The sequence below is a fragment of the Chiloscyllium plagiosum genome, unplaced genomic scaffold (assembly GCF_037043375.1).
Source record: "Chiloscyllium plagiosum isolate Xiang-an unplaced genomic scaffold, Cpla_swu_hap1 HiC_scaffold_10, whole genome shotgun sequence".
In the NCBI taxonomy this organism is placed as follows: domain Eukaryota; kingdom Metazoa; phylum Chordata; class Chondrichthyes; order Orectolobiformes; family Hemiscylliidae; genus Chiloscyllium; species Chiloscyllium plagiosum.
In genome coordinates this window covers 113,054,975-113,075,753 of record NW_028270148.1, presented here as the reverse complement: position 1 = coordinate 113,075,753, position 20,779 = coordinate 113,054,975, and the positions used below count along the sequence as shown (strand labels likewise).

Here is a 20,779-nt window from a genome sequence, read left to right as displayed (position 1 = left end):
TGTGATGGCATACTCCCCATTTAAGCTCCTATAATCGTCACAAAACTTGACACCATCCAGGACAAAGCAGCTCGCTTGATTGGCACCACATCTAGAGATGTTACTTCTTCCACTTAACAATGTTCAGTCCACACTGCTGCTACTATCTACAAGATAGAAATTCACCAAAGATCTTAAGGTAGCATCTTTTTAAACACACAACCACTTTCATCGAGAAGGACAGGGCAGCAGAAACATGGGAACGCAGTCTCCTGCAAGCTCCCTTCCACACACCGCCCTGACTTGGAGATATGTCGCCGTTCCTTCCTAACAGCTTTGGTGGTCTAACTACATCCCATTGGCACAGCAGATCAAGAAGGCAGCTCACCACTACCTTCCCAAGGGTGACTACGGATGGACAATAAATGCTAGCCCAGGCCAGTGGCTCCCAGAACCCAACGAGTGGAAAAAACAAAAACCATCAGCAATTTGCATGTATCCATAAGATTGACCTCCATTCTTCTGCTGGTTTGATTCTGGGAGTCCACTTGAAATGGTTTTTCATAACAATAGGATCAGACATCTCCTTGAAGTTCTGAATTCACGCTGCTGACCCGATCATTATAACTAGAGATCTAGAATACAGCAGCTCCTGCAACAACTAAACAAAGCCCTGGTTAAGTCACATCTGGAGTGCTCTGCACAGCAGGAATCTACTGGCTTTGGACAGTGTAGATTTACCAGAATTTCCTGAGGCTCCAAGGGTTAGAACATAAGGAGGGATTATACAAACTATAGCTTGTGTTCCCTGGAATCCAGAAGGTTCAGGGTCATTTGGTTGGAGTCTTTCTTTGGAATTTTGGAAGGATTCCACAGGGTGCATGCAGACAAACTTGGAAAAGGAACATAATATTAAAGTCAAAGAGGGGTCTGCAAGAGAGAAGTTAGGAAATACTTTGGAAAGGTGTGGGACTCTCTCCCACAAGAAATAACAATAGATGATAGCTCAACTAATCATTGTAAAACCGAGGTTGTTAGATTGTAATTCAGCAAAGGATTAAAAAGGTGAGCAGCCCAAGTGACCAGGTATAGTTAGGATAAATAAGCCATGCTATGCCCAGATAGTAGCGCACATTCAAAGGGCTGAACAGCCTCTATCTGTTCCGATGTTCTTATGACTAGATCAGAACTTTCTCAGTTGAGGACAGAGTTGATTTATTTTCTCAAGCATCACTTGCTTTCAAGAAAGGTCTAATTTAATCTACCAGCAATATTGGAGCTCAAATGACTTGCATTCATCTAAGATTCCAGGTTGTGCAGCTGAGAGATAGATTTTAAACATTGCTAAAAGGGAAGAGATGAGGTCAAAACATAGAATCCATTTAATTCAAAAAGTTCTTTTTGCAATCTGGTGCAGCAACACAAGGCAGAAAATGGGACTTTGATCAATTAGTACAAAATGCCTGTTGGACAAAACATAATTCATGTGTGTTAATATAGATGGTCAATGTTAAAGAATGGGGAATAATATTTACCCACCTGTTCACATTTACCAGTAATTAGAGGTGTGATGCTGATTTTATTTTAAGAGCACTGTGAAAAGATTTTCATTAAAGGGCTACGCTTCAAGTCAACAATTATAAATCTCGCTGTCAGGATACACTATTTAGCAGAACATTTCTGTGCATGAATGACTGTAACAAATTCTTGATACATGGCATCAGGTTCAAGTTCTTTTAATTGTTCCTGGTTCTGCATGAATGTTAGATTCACATGCAATTAATCAGTGTGATTAATGACGAATCCAGCTTCTCTCCTTTAATTGATGACGTTGGATTTTTTAGTTTGGGTCGGTAATGACAGGACTGATGAAAATTCTCCCCTTTGTATAAACGGGTAGATGCTGACCATACCTGAATTTGTTAAGAGGGGCTTACCAAAAAATGACTGTTAAGCCAAGAGGCAAAAGCAGGAAGAAATATGCTCAAAGGAAGATCTCCCTCCTGTCCAGCAAATCTGCATGCTCAATTCCGGCAAGAAATAATCTGAAAGGGATTTTCAGTGCACATACATCCTTCAATTATTTGCTATTTTAAAGTACAGTAGTTCAGTTGTAATTTTACTGGATTAGTAATTTAGAACCACGGGATTTATACTTCAGAGACATGAGTTAAAATCCCAGCATAGCAACTGGGGATGGAATTTACAATCAATTGGTTAATAAATCTGGAATTAAATGCCAGTCTTATTATTAATAATTGTGAAAGGATGGCCTTGTTGTAAATACCCATCTGCTTCATTGAAGTCTACCAGGGGAGGAGAACTGGCAACTTTAACCCATTTTAGCCTACACGTGACTGCTGACCCACAGCAATTGGGTTGCTTCTTAGCTGCCCACTGCTCCAGCAAGTCCTATCTGTTTTAGTAGGCAGTTGCTGGGGGAAACACTGTAAGCAGACTCCCATAATGGTGCCGGAAGACATCACATCCTCAATAAAGTGCTGGGTAATAAATGCTGGCCTTGGCAGTGACATTCACATCCCAGGAACATGTTAAAACAAAGGCTAGTCTCCTCTTAACTTACCTGTTACGGTGGAATTTTAAATCTTAGGCCCCAAATTGAGTGCAATGCCTCATTGGTTCTGCCCTGCTGAATCTTCAGCCAATGAAATACGAGTTAAATTGAACCTGTAACACGTGTTCAATTGCCCGCAATCTTAAAAGCCCTATTACGAGAAATATGATGGCTATACTGAAAGAAAAGGCTAAAAATGTTAAAATCTCTAAGATTTACCACATTTCAGCAATTGAATGGAACCCTGGTTGATTTCTGTGGCACTTCCAATTAACTTCCATTGATTTCAAAACTGGAATCATGATCCTAATTTGGAGAATGAGAAAAAAAATACTTGGGGAAGAAAATAATAGTCAAATTGCCCCCAAAAGATATTTTCCCCCTCAACATGGACATAATCATTGCTCAGTCCTTGGAGCATGGGTGTTGGGACTTCATGTTGAGGTTGTAAAGGACACTGGTGAGGCAGCTTCTGGAATACTGTGTCCAGTTCTGGTCACCCAGTTATAAGAAGGATATTATTAAGCTGGAGGAGGTTCAGAAGAGATCTACCAGGATGTAGTTGGGTATGGAAGGTTTGAATTATAAAGAAAGGCTGGATAGGCTGAGACTTCTGTCACTGGAGTGTAGGAGGTTGAGAGGAGACCTTACAGAAGTATATAAGATAATTAGGGGTACAGATAGTTTTAATGGTAGTTGCCTTTTCCCTAGGATGGGGGATTTCAAGATTAAGGGCACTATAATTAAGGTGAGAGGAGAGAGATTTAAAAAAGACATGAGGGGAAAATTTTTTACAGCAAGTGTGGTTCGTGTGTGGGCGCAGGTACAGTTAAATGCTAAAAGACATTTGGATAGGTACATGCATAGGAAAGGTTTGGAGGCAGCTGGGACTAGTTTAATTTGGAATTATGGTTGGTACGGACTGGTTGGACCCAAGGATCTGTTTCCGAGCTGTATGTCTCTATGAAAAGAAAATACAACTTTGAAAATAACACTTGAAGCAAAAGAATTACTAGTTCATAACCACCTAATTAAATCATAGAGTCATAGAGGTCTGCAGTGTTGAAAGAGGCCATTCAGCCATTTGAGTCTGGCCAAAAACAAGTGCCTAATTATTCTCATTACTATTGTATTTAAATGTTGCCACAAAATTGATATTTATGCCTTGATTAACAACTTTATTAGAAGATCACAGTCCTTTTAAAAAAGTCTTAGATATGGTAAGTGCTTTTTATACATCAATCATTCTGGGCACCGTCTAGTGAAAGCACTACTTCCAGCCCAGATAGAGATGATTATTTAATTCCCCTGTCGATGACAACTAGAAACCTCACTGCAATAAGTGACCAGGTCTCATCTGATCGCCCACTCAGTGCATTCATTGGAGGATTGTTAAAGTCAGAGGACATTGTTGTCATCTTTGTCACAAGCCTGCTGTCATTCAAGAAAGGCATTTGCAAGCAAACTCTGTAGACTGTTTGCTGTAGCATGCTTTTCAAATAGACTTGCAAGAATTTACATATTCGAGTTGATCACATAATGAATTAAAGCTAAATGTAGGTTTTTTTTAGGTGAAGAGATGTTAAAGGCCAGGAAACAATTGGTTCATGGTAATGTTATTTAACCCTTAATGCAAAACCAGAAATGATGCTCCCATTGTTATATTTCTGTTTTGCTTCTGGAAACTTTCTTGACCACGGTGACCAGTTTCTGTTATAAAAATAGACTTGATCATGAACGATGGAAAAAGCTGACAGAAAGTCCTTACGGAGACAGGATTTTTAAGACTTCATAGGCATATCACAGATCAACACACCGTTGTGCCACTGTAATAGATTTCACCTTAATGCTGGTTTCATACTAAGAACTACTCTTGGGTCGAAATGATTATTGGTTTACAAAACTAACATTGTATTACATAGTATCTGAAAGGGTTAACTGGTTAGACAAGATAAACTCTGCCCATGAGATTGTAAAGGACTGTTCCTAGGATGTGCTAACCAGAGTTGGGTGTATCCTATGAGTTCTCAATGTTTTAATCAGAGGGACAGAGAGTTCCTGAATGATTTTTTTTGGTGTTGACAGCATGAAGCTAAAATATAATGTGTGATTATACTTAGGTTGAGCTTGATGTCTCACAAGAGACAATCATGTGTTTTAGTGTAATAATAACTAGCCACTAAATATTATGCAATAAACCTTTACTGCTTAATTAAGACAGACACTATCTTCTCCCTAAGGTGTGGCGTGGCCATCTTTCCCCACACAGTATGAGTAGCCCGAGTGAAACCAGTAAGAAGGATTGGTGGCAGCAGATCTCCCCAAGATACCCCAGATAGTTCCAGCAAAAAATACCCGTTTGCAAAATGCTGCTGGTGCTCATACACAACATACCAACTGAATAAAAACTAAGCAGAAATGCCTATTAAAGGCATGAAGTTTGTTCCATGTGGTCATATTCCAAATGGAATGCCAGAGGAAGCCCCTTATGACATTGATGAGTGTGCAAGGGCAGAAAGCAGAGGGATTAGCATGAGGTAATGAAGCTCGTTTGAAGAGCCAGTTCCAACACAATGGGCCGAAGGGCCTCCTTCTGCAGCGTAGCCATCCTTCTGCGATTCTCTGACTCATAAAGGACCCAAAGACAGACTCCATGAAAGTCCATGATTTTGTCAATTGCAGGCTGTCTGCTTATATCAAAGAGGCACAAACATACATAGAGTTTCAGAAGAATTTCGCAAATGAAACCAGCAACTTTTTTTAATGTGTGCATGGCTTTCCTCCTAATGGATCAGTTTGCAAGAACTACCAAAACAAAGATCTGGATGCTGAGGTCAGCATACAAGGGGTGAATAAGAAAAATTAGAAACTTCAGAAGACTAAAACTTCAACGGTTTTTAGCAAAATAGATGGCTGAGGAATTGCTTTGTCCAAACGTGCAGTAAAATATATCTGCACCTATCAGGCCAACCTGAACTTCAAGATCTGAACATGCTGTAACCTCGGCAAACAGCCTGAAATGAATTTTCAAATGATTTTCCTAACAGATCATGGAATCCCAACAGTGCAGAAAAGATTATTCAGCCCATTAAGTCTGCACCGACCTGTCCAGACCCAGCCCCCCTCATTACTCCATATTTAGCATGGCCAATCCACCTAACCTGCACATTTTGGACTGTCAGAGGAAACCAACGCAGACACGGGGAGAAGGTGCAAACTCCACACAGTCACCCAAGGCTGGAATCAAACCCAGGTCTCTGGTGTTGTGAGGCCACAGGGCTAACCATTAGAGATCTACTTATTCCAATTCCTTCTAAATCCATAACCTCTGCCATTTAAAAGGACAATGGCAACAGATACAGGGTGAACACCACCAACTGCAAGTTCCCCTCTAAGCCACTCACCATCCTAATTTGGAAATATATTGTCATTCCTTCAGCTGAGTCAAATTCTTGATGCTCCCTCCCTAACAGCACTGTGGGTGTACCTACAATTCAGGTACTGCAGTGGTTCAAGGTGGTGGCTCACAATCACCTCTGTAAGGGTAGTTAGGGATGGGCAACAAATATTAACATTGTCAAGATGCCCACAAGCCGTGGATGAATAAAGTAAAGGTTGAACATCTTTTGGAGATAAACAGGACATTCCACACTGAGGGCAAGAAATCGTAGATATAGTCAGTTCTACTATAGCATGTGTTTCTTCAACACGAATTGGCCTTAATGTAATTGAAGAATTTAGACAATTACTTGTAGAACGTGAACTTTCCTTACCTGTATTGGCTATAATGCAATTCCGGCCCCATTGGTTTAAATGGCGTGGCTATTGCGTGATTTTCCTATAATGTGAGATCTCACAAGAGCAGAGCTATCGCGTTATTAGATTAGATTCCCTACAGTGTGGAAACAGGCCCTTCAGCCCAACAAGTCCATACTGACCATCCGAAGAGTAACCCACGCAGACCCATTTCCCTCTGACTAACGCAGCCAACACTGTTATATCAGAACCGACTGTGCTATAAACTCCAGAAAGACCTTTACTGACAATCAGTTCATCAGAGTTAGTGGTTCCATCTTGTGTGGACAGTGATTAGCATTCAGTTCTGATGGAACAGGTACTGCTGATAGAGCTCACAATGCCATGTTTCCTCAGATATTCCATTTTCAGAACTAGAGGGCATTGGGCAAGAAGGAAGCCAAGACAAGGAACATTAACACTTCCTGCATTCAAAAAACCCAAACTGACTAGAAGAGGTCGGAGCAGGAGTGGGTTACTCAATCCATCCAGTTTGCTCCACCATCCAATAGACTCATGGCTGATCTGATATTTCTCAACCCCATTTTCCTGCCTTTTCCCCATAACCATTGATTCCCTTACTGATCAAAAATCTGTCTATCTCAGCCTTGAACCTACTTCCAAGCCAACTCCAACAGTCCAGTATTCCACAGATTCACTACTCTCTAAGAGAAGACAGTCATCCTCATCTTTGCCTTAAACGTGCTCAGTAACAAACATGTTGTTTTCCATTTACAATGCCACACAAGTTCAAAGCTAGGTGCAGACCACTAAGTTGAGAATGCATGGATTTGATCTGTTTTAAACAGACAATTTTTAGTTTGAAGTTGCTGAGGAAGGGTTAATGGCAAGTCTGTATCAGCAAAATAAAACCAGATGAATGGTCACATCAAAATAAACACTGCCCAGTTGAGGCCGATATCTGTTGCATTATACACAAATAAGAGGTGATGCAGCCAAAGTATCTAAGGTAAGTAAAGGAGTTGATAAGTAGCCAGAAACAATTTACTTTCATGGGGTGTCCACAACAAGGAAAATACTAGGACTGCTTCTACTAGTGCAAACTAACCTTAACTGGTTCAGTAATCAGTGGCTGCGGTTACTACTCACTAACAAATAAAGCAAACTATTCTGATCAAACTTCTGATCCACACAGAGCCTTCCCAATTGTCACAGATTCATCACAGAAAGCATCTTTTCTGGGTCCATCACAGCTCACTATAGTAACTGCTCTGCCCAAAACCGCAAGAAATTACAGAGAGATCTGAACACAGTCCAGACCCAGTCCATCGCGAAAACCAGCCTTCCCTCCACTAGAGGGATTGGCATGTGGTAATGAAGCCTATATTCTTTGCTGCCTTGGAAAAGCAGCCAACTTAATCCAAGATCCCTCCCACCCCGGTTACACTCTCGTCCACCCTCTTCCATCGGGTAGAAGATACAAAAGTTTGAAAACATGTACCAACAGATTCAAGAACAGCTTCTTCCCCACTGTTATCAGACTTATGACCAGACCTCTCATATATATTAGAGTTGATCTATCTCTGTAGCTGTAATACTATATTCTGCATTCTGTTCTATGACCCTGATGTACTTATGTAAGGTATGATTTGACTGGACAGCACACAAAACAATACTTTTCACTGTATCTCAGTACATGTGACAATAATAAATCAAATCGAATCAAAAATCAACTTCAACCATGCAGGCCCACGCTGTGGATCTTTCTGGATATATGAAACCTGGCATCCACGCTACATTATTCACAAATAAAACTGAGTATCACTCCGTCTCACAAGTGCAGGAAACTTGATTTACTAACAGAATGAAATAAGCCGATCTAGTTTAATGTTGCCAAGGCAACTGGGAAACAGCAGCCTATAAAGTTGAAGTCACCATTGTCCCAGATGATCATAAGGCTGCAGTCTCTCATTACAGGGAGGCGACTGGAGGGGAGTTTAACCTGAGAGTCATCATGCCTCAGGTAAGGGCAAAGCCTTCATGGTAACCTGAGCCGGTATGGGAATAAAACTCGGCATTGCAAACTAGCCATCCAGCCAACTGAGCTACATGACCCCTTTATGGCATTCTATACAGCTAAACTCAACAAAGAAAATCCATCATCTCATTCTGCATGGGCAAGGACCTGGTCTCCCATCATTCAGTCCCACATCACCATTGTTTTCCCAAAGCATTGAGATTTCATTGGGATTGTAATTTCCCTCCACTGCATTGAAATTGCATTGTGTAACTGATTGTCTATGGACATGTAAGGGATAAGGAAGAGGCCAGTGTATACATTCTGGTCAATTTTAAAACAGTATATTCCTTCTTCAGTCACTAAACAGGAATCAGTGCAGAGTCTCCAGAGCAGCTAAAGGTGAATCCAAAAAGAAAACTCAACGATGGGCTCTGTGTAAATCTTCGCAAGTTGCAAATGAAATAAATAGCTGTAATTCAGAGTCTGGCACAATAGCATAAATCATTTAGCTGCAGGCTGGTGATTAAAGCTTACTAGAATTAACAGTCAATCTAAATTAAGCAGAGCCAACTAATTGTTATGAATTTGCATAAATCAAAGTGAATCTGATTTGAAAAGGCATCCTTGCAATTACAGGATTAACTCGGAATTAAATTCATTCTGGAGCTGTCTGAACCAGTGCAAACATCTGATCCTAATTAGATTCAGTTCAAGTGTCCCTTATGGACCTTTGACATGTTTTTCAATGCACAAGTGACATGTTATATAGACTGGTGAAACCATCGTGCAAACAGACAGCATCTCTCTTTGCTAAACTGTTTACACGGGAACAAATCTTTTCTGAAGATCTGTCAACATGTCTTCAGACTGCAACTTATTCCATAGTCACATTGAGGGAAGGTGCATGCAAACACTCTGGGACCTTTATTAGTGCTATAAACTGATAGATAGGATTCTTGATCTTGGGATCTTTCATCAGACACATTACTTAGGTCCATTTGGGTGATCAGCGAGTTACTAAGCAGAAATGGAGTGCCCATTTCGGAGCAAATCACTGCCGATGCTGGAATCAGTACTGAAAACAACAAATGCTGGAGATCACAGCGGGTCAGGCAGCATCCGTGGAGAGAGAGCAAGCTAATGTTTTGACTCTAAATGCCTCTTCATCCGAGCTCACTATCCAAGGGCCTAAACAGTCACTCCAGGCGAAGCAACATTTCACCTGCACCTCCTCTAATCTTGTGTATTGTATTCGCTGCAGCCAATGTGGCCTACTCCACATTACAGAAACCAAACGCAGACCGGGTGACTGCTTTGCAGAACACTTCCAGTCTGTGCGCAAGCACGACCTCGACCTTCCTGTAGCCGGTCATTTTAACACAGTGTCCTGCTCGCATGCCCGCCCTGTCCTGGGTATGCTGCAGTGCTCCACAGTGAATCACAGCACAAACTGGAGGAACAACATCTCATCTTCAGACTGGGCACTCTACAACCTTCTGGACTGAATACGGAGATCAACACCGACAGATTGTGAACCCATTCCCATTCCTTCCCTTTCATTTAGCTTTACTTGCTCCATTCTCTGTCACCGAGTCCTTTCTTCCCTCTCCCCCACTCCACTGGGACTGTCTGTTCTTTCCAGTCTGGCAGTTAGACACACCATTATTCTGCCATTCTCACATTCCCATTAATTTCAACTACCAACATCTTTATTCGCCTCGCACTCCAATCCCAACTCCTCCACTATATCATAAATACTGTCCCCTCCACATTTCACATCAGTTCTAATGAAGAGTCATCTGAGACTCGAAATGTAAGCTTGCTCTCTCTCCATGGATCCTGCCTGACCTGCTGTGATCTCCAGCATTTTTTGTTTGGAGTGTCCATTTCATCAGATGCGAAGAATAACTGGTGGAAATCCCACCTCAGCTCAGATGTAAGCATCAACGAAGTAACAGGCCACGCAGCAGACGTCTCGCCAATTGTTGCCTCTTCCATCCTTCACCTAACATCCAGCGGCCTGGTCTAAGAAACTGAGAAACGGGGTCAGAAGGGGAGACAATGATCATGTTTCTCCACTGTGTCTCGGTTCAGAACATGACCGTTGCAATCCTTGGCGCATTACCAACATCAGCTGCAAAATACTCACTTGGCTCTTTACTCAAGGTGGGTGAAGGGAGCCACTTGCAAACCACTACGGAAATCATTCTGTTACAGAATGCGCATTCTAAATAAAGAGCTGCAATGCTTGGACACAAGCCTGGGATCACTTTGATCTCAGGGTACAGTTCAACAGAGCAAATGTCAGAAATAATGAGGCTCCTCAATAACCAGGGATGAAAGAAGAATTGCACACAATCACTTGGCTTTAAGTTAAAGACAAAAGAGGCTAAATTCTTATCTACTGCTTTTTTGAGGGTTGGGTAATCCAATAGGGACTGTTATTTGATAACAAAAACGAATATTAGGCCATAGAGTTTAACCTCCTCGCGTTACACTTCAATCACTTAACACCCGAGGGCGCCTACCTCTAAGATTGATGACCGAAAGACTCTTCAATGTAACCACTTCAGAATTCATTTGGTAAACTCCCCGCTAGGACTGACCACTAAAGGTCTCAAGCCTCAGTAACCACGCTGGGTTCAGCCAATGCAGAACTCAATTCACAAAACAATCGACCCATGATGTAAAGCAGTTTGATAGTTCGCTGGTCAAATTCTCCCGAGGAACATACAAACATTACATACCAAAGCTTGTTTCTCAGTCAGCCATTCTTTCACAGTCGACACCGCGATCTCAGCTGCATCGTCCTGAGGAAAGCCTGCAAGATAAGAAAAGATTTCTGTTTTCATTTCCAAAATAGTTTTATTTTTATTCACTCAGATATCAAATATTTGATACGGTAAAGTGGAAGATATCAATCTTTTGTTTCTCCACAAACAATTGCTCCACAATCCGATTTATAAGTGTGCAAACCCAATCAAGTCACTCCTTATTGGAGTGTGAAAAAGCGTGGCACTGGAAACGCACAGCCGGTCATGCAGTGTCCGAGGAGCGGGAGAGCCGACATTTCAAGCATTAGCTCTTCAATTCCTGACGAAAAGCTTATGCCTGAAACATCAATTTTCCTGCTCCTCAGATGCTGCCTGACCAGCTGTGCTTTTCCAGCGCCACACTCTCGTCTCTGATCTCCAGGATCTGCAGTCCCCACTTTCTCCCTTAATCGAGGGTGAAGAGTGTGAGGAGCTCAAAGAAGGAAAGTATTGGCTGCAGGGTAGGCTTCAGCAGTTGTACAGTTTCAATCAGGAAAGCAGTGTTTTGTCAGCTCGTGAGTATTTTTGCAAACAGTAAAAATAACCCTGAAAAAACCCGCAATCTTATGGAAAGGCAGAGTAGATGGTCCAGATGGTCTACTCCTGCTCTGATTTCTTATGAATTTCTATAGCACCTTTCACAATCACCAGAAGTCGATAAAATATTTTTCAACTGTTGTAATTGTTGCAATGTAGAAAACACAGTGAACAGCTCCCTCTAAAAGCACTGTGATAATGACAGGATGATCTGTTTGTTAGGATGGTGACAGAAGATAAGCATTGTTGTAGGATTCATGGAGGATTTAATTAGCCCTTCACCTAAATAGCAAGATGAGAATGATTATGTTGAACTGGGAGAGCAGAGTTTGAAGAAGCATCACTGGACTCACAACGTTAACTCTGTTTCTCTCTCCACGGATGCTGCCAGACCTGCTGAGTTTCAGTATTCCGCAGAGACCACTTCCTCCACAACCACCTCGCTAGGTCCATGCTGCACCCCCCCCCCCACTCACCCTTCACTCCCGGCGCCTTCCCCTGCCACTGCAAGAGGTGTAAAACCTGAGCCCACACCTCCCCCCTCACCTCCATCCAAGGCCCCAAAGGATCCTTCCACATCCAGCAGAGATTTCCCTGCACATCCAAACACCTCATCTACTGTGTCCAATGCTCTCAATGTGGTCTACTCTACATAGGGGAGACAGGACGCCAACTTGCAGAACGTTTCAGAGAACATCTCTGGGACACACGTACTAAACAACCCCACCACCCTGTGACCGAACACTTTAACACCTTCTCCAACTCTGTCAAGGGCATGCAAGACCTGTGCCTCCTCCACCGCCAAATTCTAGCCATCTGACGCCTTGAGGAAGAATTCCTCATCTTCCGCCTTTGGACCCTCCAAATACACGGCGTCAATGTTGATTTCACCAATTTCCTCATCTGCCCTCCCCCCCCCCCCCCGCCCCCCCCACCTTATCCCAGATCCAACCCTCCAACTCGGCACCACCCTCTTGAACTGTCCTACCTGTCGTCCTTTTCAACTCCGCTCCATCCTCCACTCTGACTTATCACCATCACCACCCACCTTCATCTCCCTATCGCTTTCCCAGCCACCCTCCCCCAAGCCCCACCACCCTCCAATTTATCTCCTAGCCCCCCCTGTCCCCCCCAACATTCCTGATGAAGAGCTCATGCTTGAAACGTCAACTCTCCTGCTCCTCGAAAGCTGCCTGACCTGTGCTTTTCCAGCACCACACCTTTGACTCTGATCTCCAGCATCTGCCGTCCTCACTTTCTCCTAGATCTGCTGAGTTTCTCCAGCAACTTGTTTTCTTGTTTTTGAGCAGTTTGGGATCTCGGTTTAAAGTCTCATCTGACAGACAAACAGGATAGACACTGTCCTTTTTTTTAATTTCAAAACATACGTTATTCATAAAAATATCTTTGTATATCGCGATTTTTAAGAAGATTTATAGTTCAGGTTGATGATAAGTATGTAAGTTAGCTCACTGAGCTGGAAGGTTTGTTTTCAGACCTTTTGTCACCATGACTAGGTAACATCATCAGTGAGAGTCTCCGGTGAAGCCCTTGTGCTATGTCCCATCTCTCTAATTATAGGTCTTGGTTTCTTAAGGTGGGTGATCTCATTTCCAGGAAACTCTCACTGATGATGTTACCTATTCACGGTGACGAAACGTCTGAAAACAAAGCTTCCAGTTCAGCGAGCAAACTTATATACTTATGTTTGTGTATACTTGGTCACAAATGCAGTTCGGTTTTGTACAATAGCATATCAAGAAACCAAACAAACACTGGAGTTTGACTCTTTCCAACAAAAAAACCAAAAGTGTCTCTTGCACAAGATTATATTTACAAGCATTTGAAGCACAAGGAGGGTCCAATAACTGAACAAATGTCATTTAACTTTAGTGGAATGACCTCAGACAGTGGCCTTTCCCCACTGCACCTTGTGGTACCTCCTCAGTACTGTTACCATGAGGCTCAAGAATCTGTTGATGCTGTTGTTGTGATGTACCTTTGAGTGGGCATGCTTCTGTTTTTGATACACATCGCTAGCTGGCAAATGATCTAATGTACAAAGTTATTGAGTCTGTGTCAGACATGTGAACAAGTTCTCCACCTGTGTAACACTTCTCAAATCCTCAATAAATTAACATACATGTTCTCGTGTTAACCAATCTATTGTGTGTGGTTAGTGCCTCCATGCTCATCTGCTAAGTCAGAACAAGGAGAAATCCACTGACTTTATAAAGGTGATCCAGTTTTAAAATGTGGACTAACAGTGAAGGACCCCTTTAACATTTCTATGCGATGCGCACAATTCAACACTAACTTTAACTTGTACCGTACCTTCAACATTTAAAAAAACTCAAAGCATTTCAATTAACAATTGCGACTTGTGAAACAAAACTGCTTATATTGAAATTGTTTAAACAAAAAAAAAATCAATTCATTAATGAGATTGAAGCAGGTCAACCTGGTGTTAAAATGAAATTATTATTCTATTGTATAGGAAACCTACAATACCATTCTTCGCTCATTCAAGCCATAGTCTGTGTTTCAGTAGGCAAAGGAAATCAATATGTTCAGATGCAAGGTGCTTAATCTCTGCTTACATATGGAGTAAATCCCTTCATTATAATTTCAGCAGTGCCAACATCTGTGAATCTCAAAGGAGCTAAATGTAGGTGGTAGTGGAGTTCTCAAGCAAACGCCAATGTTGTGGCATGGGACCCATCACAGACTCCTTCCAACTTGTTCCCGAATTGACCCAGAATATTGGAAACATTCCTTTGAGAACTGCTGAACATTGTTAATCCTGAAACTTCTGTGTACGCTTATTCATTCAGAATATCCAGCCACTGCTGGGTCGACCGCACTAGAGAAAGGACAAGCTTTGAAGATCAGTTTCAGGAATCTGGCAATTTCCTCTGGAACTGAGTGGTTAGTTTGAGCGAAATTGCTGAGTTGTCCATTCCATCACGCTGATTCATAGAAACAATTAACAACCAGTTCCTGACAGAGCATGACATTTAATGTCAATAGTGAACCTGTGTCAATGCAACAGGATTTAATCAATAAAAGGGTGTTTGCTGAAATCTCAAAATGTCCTTGATACGCTATAAGATCTTCCTGCTGACTTTTCCAGTTGCCAATTCCCGTACCTCTATGTACAATGGAGGCTGATTGTATAAACACGTCACACTACAGGACCAGCATCCATTAGTGGGAACATTTGGGCACCTCCTCTGGTGGCAAGGTGTAAGTACGATATCAAGAGTGTGGTGCTGGAAAAACACAGCAGGTCAGGCAGCATCCGAAGAGCAGGAGAATCAACAGTTCGGGCAAAAGCCCTTCATCAGGAAACCCTTTTGCCCGAAATATCGATTCGCCTGCTCCTCGGATGCTGCCTGACCTGCTGTGTTTTTTCCAGCACCACACTCTCGAATCTCATCTCCAGCATCTGCACTCCTCACTTTCTCTCAGCCATTCTTTGCCTTGTTCCCTACAATTTGCACATTAAAGCCTGGAAAGGATGTTTGTCATGATGCTATGTAAGTACATGGTTTAATTCAACATATTTTTGTCACTTCTACTGCAAACATTTAAATGATGCACGTTATCAGTAAAAGTTAGACCATCTGAAACTCACCGTATCAAACTAATTTAAACACTACATGTAATTAACTTCTGTGATTACCAGTTTTGTCTCAAATAATTACTTTGTGTGGACAGCTACAATCCCATGGGCTTGTACTTAGATATATCAAAATGTCAGGCCCATGTATCTGGAACCTGAATTAATTTTATGATGTACTTAATTATTTCAAAGTCAGTGTTGAACTGCTCGAATGACTTATTTTTAAATTAAGGAAAGGACTGTCACTTACGGATACCTGAAAATAGCTTGAAAAATTCAATTGCCAATCAAATGGCAAAATCTTTTGGTTCACCGGCCTTACTCTGCAAAATGACTTTCCCCAAAGTTACTGCTAACCCAGAAGAAACATCCATTGAAAAAAACCCAGTAACACTTGGAGATGAATACACTACAGCTTCATTCTGATGCATAAAAGGCGACCAGACCAGGACATGTCATTAGCAGTTTTACTGGTCTTATCTTCTGGGAAAATGCCCTTCACCTATGGTTACAAACCACAATACACCAGGTTATAGTCCAACAGGTTTAATTGGAAGCACTGCTGCCTCACAGCGCCAGAGACCCGGGTTCAATTCCCGAGTCAGGCGACTGACTGTGTGGAGTTTGCACATTCTCCCCGTGTCTGCGTGGGTTTCCTCCGGGTGCTCCGGTTTCCTCCCACAGTCCAAAGATGTGCAGGTCAGGTGAATTGGCCATGCTAAATTGCCAGTAGTGTTAGGTAAGGGGTAGATGTAGGGGTATGGGTGGGTTGCGCTTCGGCGGGTCAGTGTGGACTTGTTGGGCCGAAGGGCCTGTTTCCACACTGTAAGTAATCTAATCTAATCACTAGTTTTCGGAGCGCCACTCCTTCATCAGGTGGTTGTGGAGGGCACAATTGTAACACACAGAATTTATAGCAAAAGTTTACAGTGTGATGTAACCGAAATTATACATTGAAAAATACCTTGATTGTCTGTTAAGGCTCTCATCTTTTTTTAAAAGCAGTTAACCTGAGAATGTAACTTTTAAAAAAACGTTTTGTGATTTACATATGAAAGAAGTGAAACTATCATGGTCATTCTAACAGATGAGAGCCTTAACAAACAATCAAGGTATTTTTCAATGTATGATTTCAGTTACATCACACTGTAAACTTTTGCTATAAATTCTGTGTCTTACAATTGTGCCCTCCACAATCACCTGATGAAGGAGCGTCGCTCCGAAAGCTAGTGCTTCCAATTAAACCTGTTGGACTATAACCTGGTGTTGTGTGATTTTTAACTTTGTATACCCCAGTCCAACACCGGCATCTCCAATTCACCTATGGTGATTATGTCAGGCTATCGGTGATGCATTAGATTAGATTTGATTTGATTTGTTACAGTCACATGTAGCAAGGTACAGTGAAAAGTGCTGTCTTATGTGCTTTACAGGCAGATGGTGCTATACAAGTGCAGCAGGGTAACAGAACGAGGTGTTCCAGCTGCCGAGAAGGTGCAGAGAGAGATCAATATTAATATTAAAGAGGTCCATTCAAAAGTCTGATAACAACGGGGAAGAAGCTGTTCCTGAATCTCTTCAAACGTGTATGCAAATGTTTGTATCTTCAGCCCAATGGAAGATGGTGGAAGAGAGTATAACTGGGATGGGAGGGATCTTTGATGATGTCAGTTGCTTTCCCAAGGCAGTAGGACGTATAGATGGAGCCAATGGGGATTGGAGGCTAGTTTGCCTTATGGACTGGGCTGAGTTCACAGCTCTCTGTATGTCTTGCAGTGTTGGGAACAGCAGTTGCCATAGTATTGCTGTGATGCATCCAGATAGGAACCTTTCGATGCCCATAAAAGCAAAGTACCTCAGATGCTGGAAATCTGAAACGATTCCAGATAATGCTGGAGAAACTCAGCAGGTTCCGTAGCATCTGTGGAGAGAAAACCAGAGTTAATGTTTTGAGTCCAGTGTGATTCTTCTCTAGTACTCTGAGTGATACTGGACTTGAAATATTAACTTTCTTTCTTCTCAGGTGCTGCTGAGTTTCTCCAGCATTTTCTGTGTTAGACTCATGCACCACAGTGGATAGAGGGGTACCAGTAGATATGTTGTATTTGGACTTCCTGAAGGCATTCGACAAGGGATCCCACCAAAAGTTTCTTCATGAGATATGAGCCCATGGTGTTGGAGGTAGTATATTGGCATGGATAGAGAATTGGCTGATGGGCAGGAAACTGCGAGTCAGAGGGAGGGGTTTGTTTCCAATTGGCGACCCATAACCAGTGGGTTCCACAGGGATCAGTGCTGAGACCGCAACTGTCATCAATGCATATTAATGGCTTGGAGGAAGGAAGTGAATGTACTGTAAACAAATTTGCAGACGACACAAAAATAGGTGAAAGGCACGTTATGAGAGGGAGTTGAGAGCGTGGTGCTGGAAAAGCACAGAGAAGGTCAGGCAGCAACCGAGGAGCAGGAAAATCGACGTTTCGTGCAGGAGCCCTTCATCAGGAATGAGTGGGACACAAACAGCATACAGGGAAATATTGATAGGTTAAGTGAGTGCGCAAAATGTTGGCAAGTAGAGAATAATGTGGGAAAATGTGAAGTTCTTCATTCTGGAAGGGAGAACAAAGAACATTATTACTTAAATGTAGAAAGACTGCAGACAGCTGCAACACAAAGGGACGGGGTGGGGGGGGGAACTTGTACATTAAACACATCAAGTTAGCACATAGGTGCAGCAGGTAATTAGGCAGGCTCATGAAATGTTGGTTCTCATTTCAAGGGGACTGGAGTATAAGAGTGGGGAAGTCTTACTGCAACTGTACAAGGTGCTGGAAGACCATGTCTGGCGTACTGAGAACAGTTTTGGACCTCTTATTTAAGAAAAAAATAATTAATTGGAGGCAGATCAGGGAAGGTACATGAGGATGATCCCTAGTATGAGAGGGATTGTCTTATAAGCAAAGGTTAAACTGGCTGGGATTCTACTCACTGAAGTTTCGAAGAATAAGAGGTGATCTCATTGAGACATATTGGATTCTTAAGGGGCTTGACAGGGTCAATACTGAGAGGACGTTTCCCCTCATGGGAGAGGCTAGGACCAGAGGGTACAGTCTCAGAATAAAGGGGCACCAATTTCAGACGGAGATGGGGAGGAATTTCTTCTCTCAGAGGGTTGAGAGTCTTTGGAACTCCTTGTCACAGAGAGCTGTGGGGGTAAAGTCCTTGTATATATTTAAGGCTGGGTAGATAGATTCTTGATCAGTCAGGGAATAAAGTGTTAAGGGAAAAGAGCAGGAAAGTGGATGTGAGGAATGTTGAATCAGCCACAATCCTATTAAATGGGGGAACAGGTTTGAGGGGCCGAATTGCCTGCTCCTGTTATTATTCTTATTCAATTGTTTGTATTTTGGTGGCTTGTCTATATGTAGACTTGATTGACTCAATTCAGCATTTCCTCCCCCCTAGTTCCACCCTGACAATTCACACTAAAAAGGGACCCCTGAAGTGATGAAGTGAAATGGAGTTAATTCAACCAATTCTCTCTAAACAACAGGTGTACACACTATGAGTTTTCATTGGATCTTCTGCAATATCTGACTTAGACCAGAAGGAAAAGGAGCAGAATTAGGCCATTCAGCCCATCGGATCTACTCCACCATTCAATCATGGGTGACATGTTCCTCAACCCCATCCTCCAGCCTCTTCCCTGTAACCCTTGATTCCCTTACCAATCAAGAACCTATCTATCTTGGTCTTAAAGGCACTCAATGGGAACTATAGACCAGTGAGCCTGATGTCGGTGGTGGGCAAGTTGTTGGAGGGAATCCTGAGGGACAGGATGTACATGTATTTGGAAAGACAAGGACTGATTAGGGATAGTCAACATGGTTTTGAGCTTGGGAAATCATGTCTCACAAACTTGATTGAGTTTTTTGAGGAACTAATAAAGAGGATTGATGAGGGCAGAGCGGTATATGTGATCGATATGGACTTCAGTAAGGCATTCGACAAAGTTCCCCATGGGAGACTGATTAGCAAGGTTAGATCTTATGGAATACAGGGAGAACTAGCCATTTGGATACAGAACTGGCTCAAAGGTAGAAGACAGAGGGTGGTGGTGGAGGGTTGTTTTTCAGACTGGAGGCCTGTGACCAGTGGAGTGCCACAAGGATTGGTGCTGGGTCCTCTACTTTTTGTCATTTACATAAATGATTTGGATGTGAGCATAAGAGGTACAGTTAGTAAGTTTGCAGATGACACCAAAATTGGAGGTGAAGTAGACAGCGAAGAGGGTTACCTCAGATTACAAAGGGATGTTGATCAGATGGGCCAATGGGCTGAGATGGAGTTTAATTCAGATAAATGCGATGTGCTGCATTTTGGGAAAGCAAATCTTAGTAGGACTTATACACTTAATGGTAAGGTCCGAGGGAGTGTTGCTGAACAAAGAGACCTTGGAGTGCAGGTTCATAGCTCCTTGAAAGTGGAATCGCAGGTAGATAGGATAGTGAAGAAGGCGTTTGGTATGCTTTCCTTTGTTGGTCAGAGTATTGAGTACAGGGGTTGGGAGGTCATGTTGCAGCTGTGCAGGACATTGGTCAAGCCACTGTTGGAATATTGCGTGCAATTATGGTCTCCTTCCTATTGGAAAGCTGTTGTGAAACTTGAAAGGGTTCAGAAAAGATTTACAAGGATGTTGCCAGGGTTGGAGGATTTGAGCTATAGGGAGAGGCTGAACAGGCTGGGGCTGTTTTCCCTGGAGCGTCGGAGGCTGAGAGGTGACCTTATAGAGGTTTACAAAATTATGAGGGACATGGATAGGGTAAATAGGCAAAGTCTTTTCCCTGGGGCCGCGGGGTCAAGAACTAGAGGGCATAGGTTTAGGGTGAGAGGGGAAAGATATAAGAGAGACCTAAGGGGCAACTTTTTCACACAGAGGGTGGTACGTGTATGGAATGAGCTGCCAGAGGAAGTGGTGGAGCTGGTACAATTACAATGTTTAAGAATCATTTGGATGGGTATATGAATAGGAACAGTTTGGAGGGATATGGGCCGGGTGCTGGCAGGTGGGACTAGATTGGGTTGGGATATCTGGTCGGCGTGGACAGTTTGGACCAACAGGTTTGTTTCCATGCTGTACATCTCTATGACTTGGCCTCTGCAACCCTCTGCACAGATTCAGGGCTTAGAGGGAATTGGGCCAATTGCTGGCAAATGGGCCTGGATTCATTGAGGATATCTGGTTGGCATGGATGAGTTGAACTGAAGGGGTCTGGTTCTGTGCTGTACATCGCTATGGTTTTATTACTGGCTGAAGAAATCCCTTCTCATTTCAGTTCTGAAGTGTCATCCTTTTATTCTGAGGCTGTGCCTTCAGATCCTAGTCTCTCCTACTACTGGAAGCATCTTCTCCACATCCACCCTCTCCAGGCCTCTCAGTATTCTGTATAAGTTTCAATCAGATGTTCCCTCAT

General features: G+C 42.6%; 1 protein-coding gene across 3 annotated transcripts in view; it reads right to left on the bottom strand.

Moving 5' to 3' along the window:
- The window catches only part of macrod2 (mono-ADP ribosylhydrolase 2), a 946,626-nt gene that overhangs the window by 224,007 nt on the left and 701,840 nt on the right, over positions 1 to 20,779 (bottom strand). For all 3 annotated transcript variants that reach the window (XM_043696641.2, XM_043696642.2, XM_043696644.2), the window contains exon 9: positions 11,078 to 11,151. In XM_043696641.2, the coding sequence (XP_043552576.1) occupies positions 11,078 to 11,151 (74 nt within the window). The remainder of the gene's footprint in view (positions 1 to 11,077; positions 11,152 to 20,779) is intronic.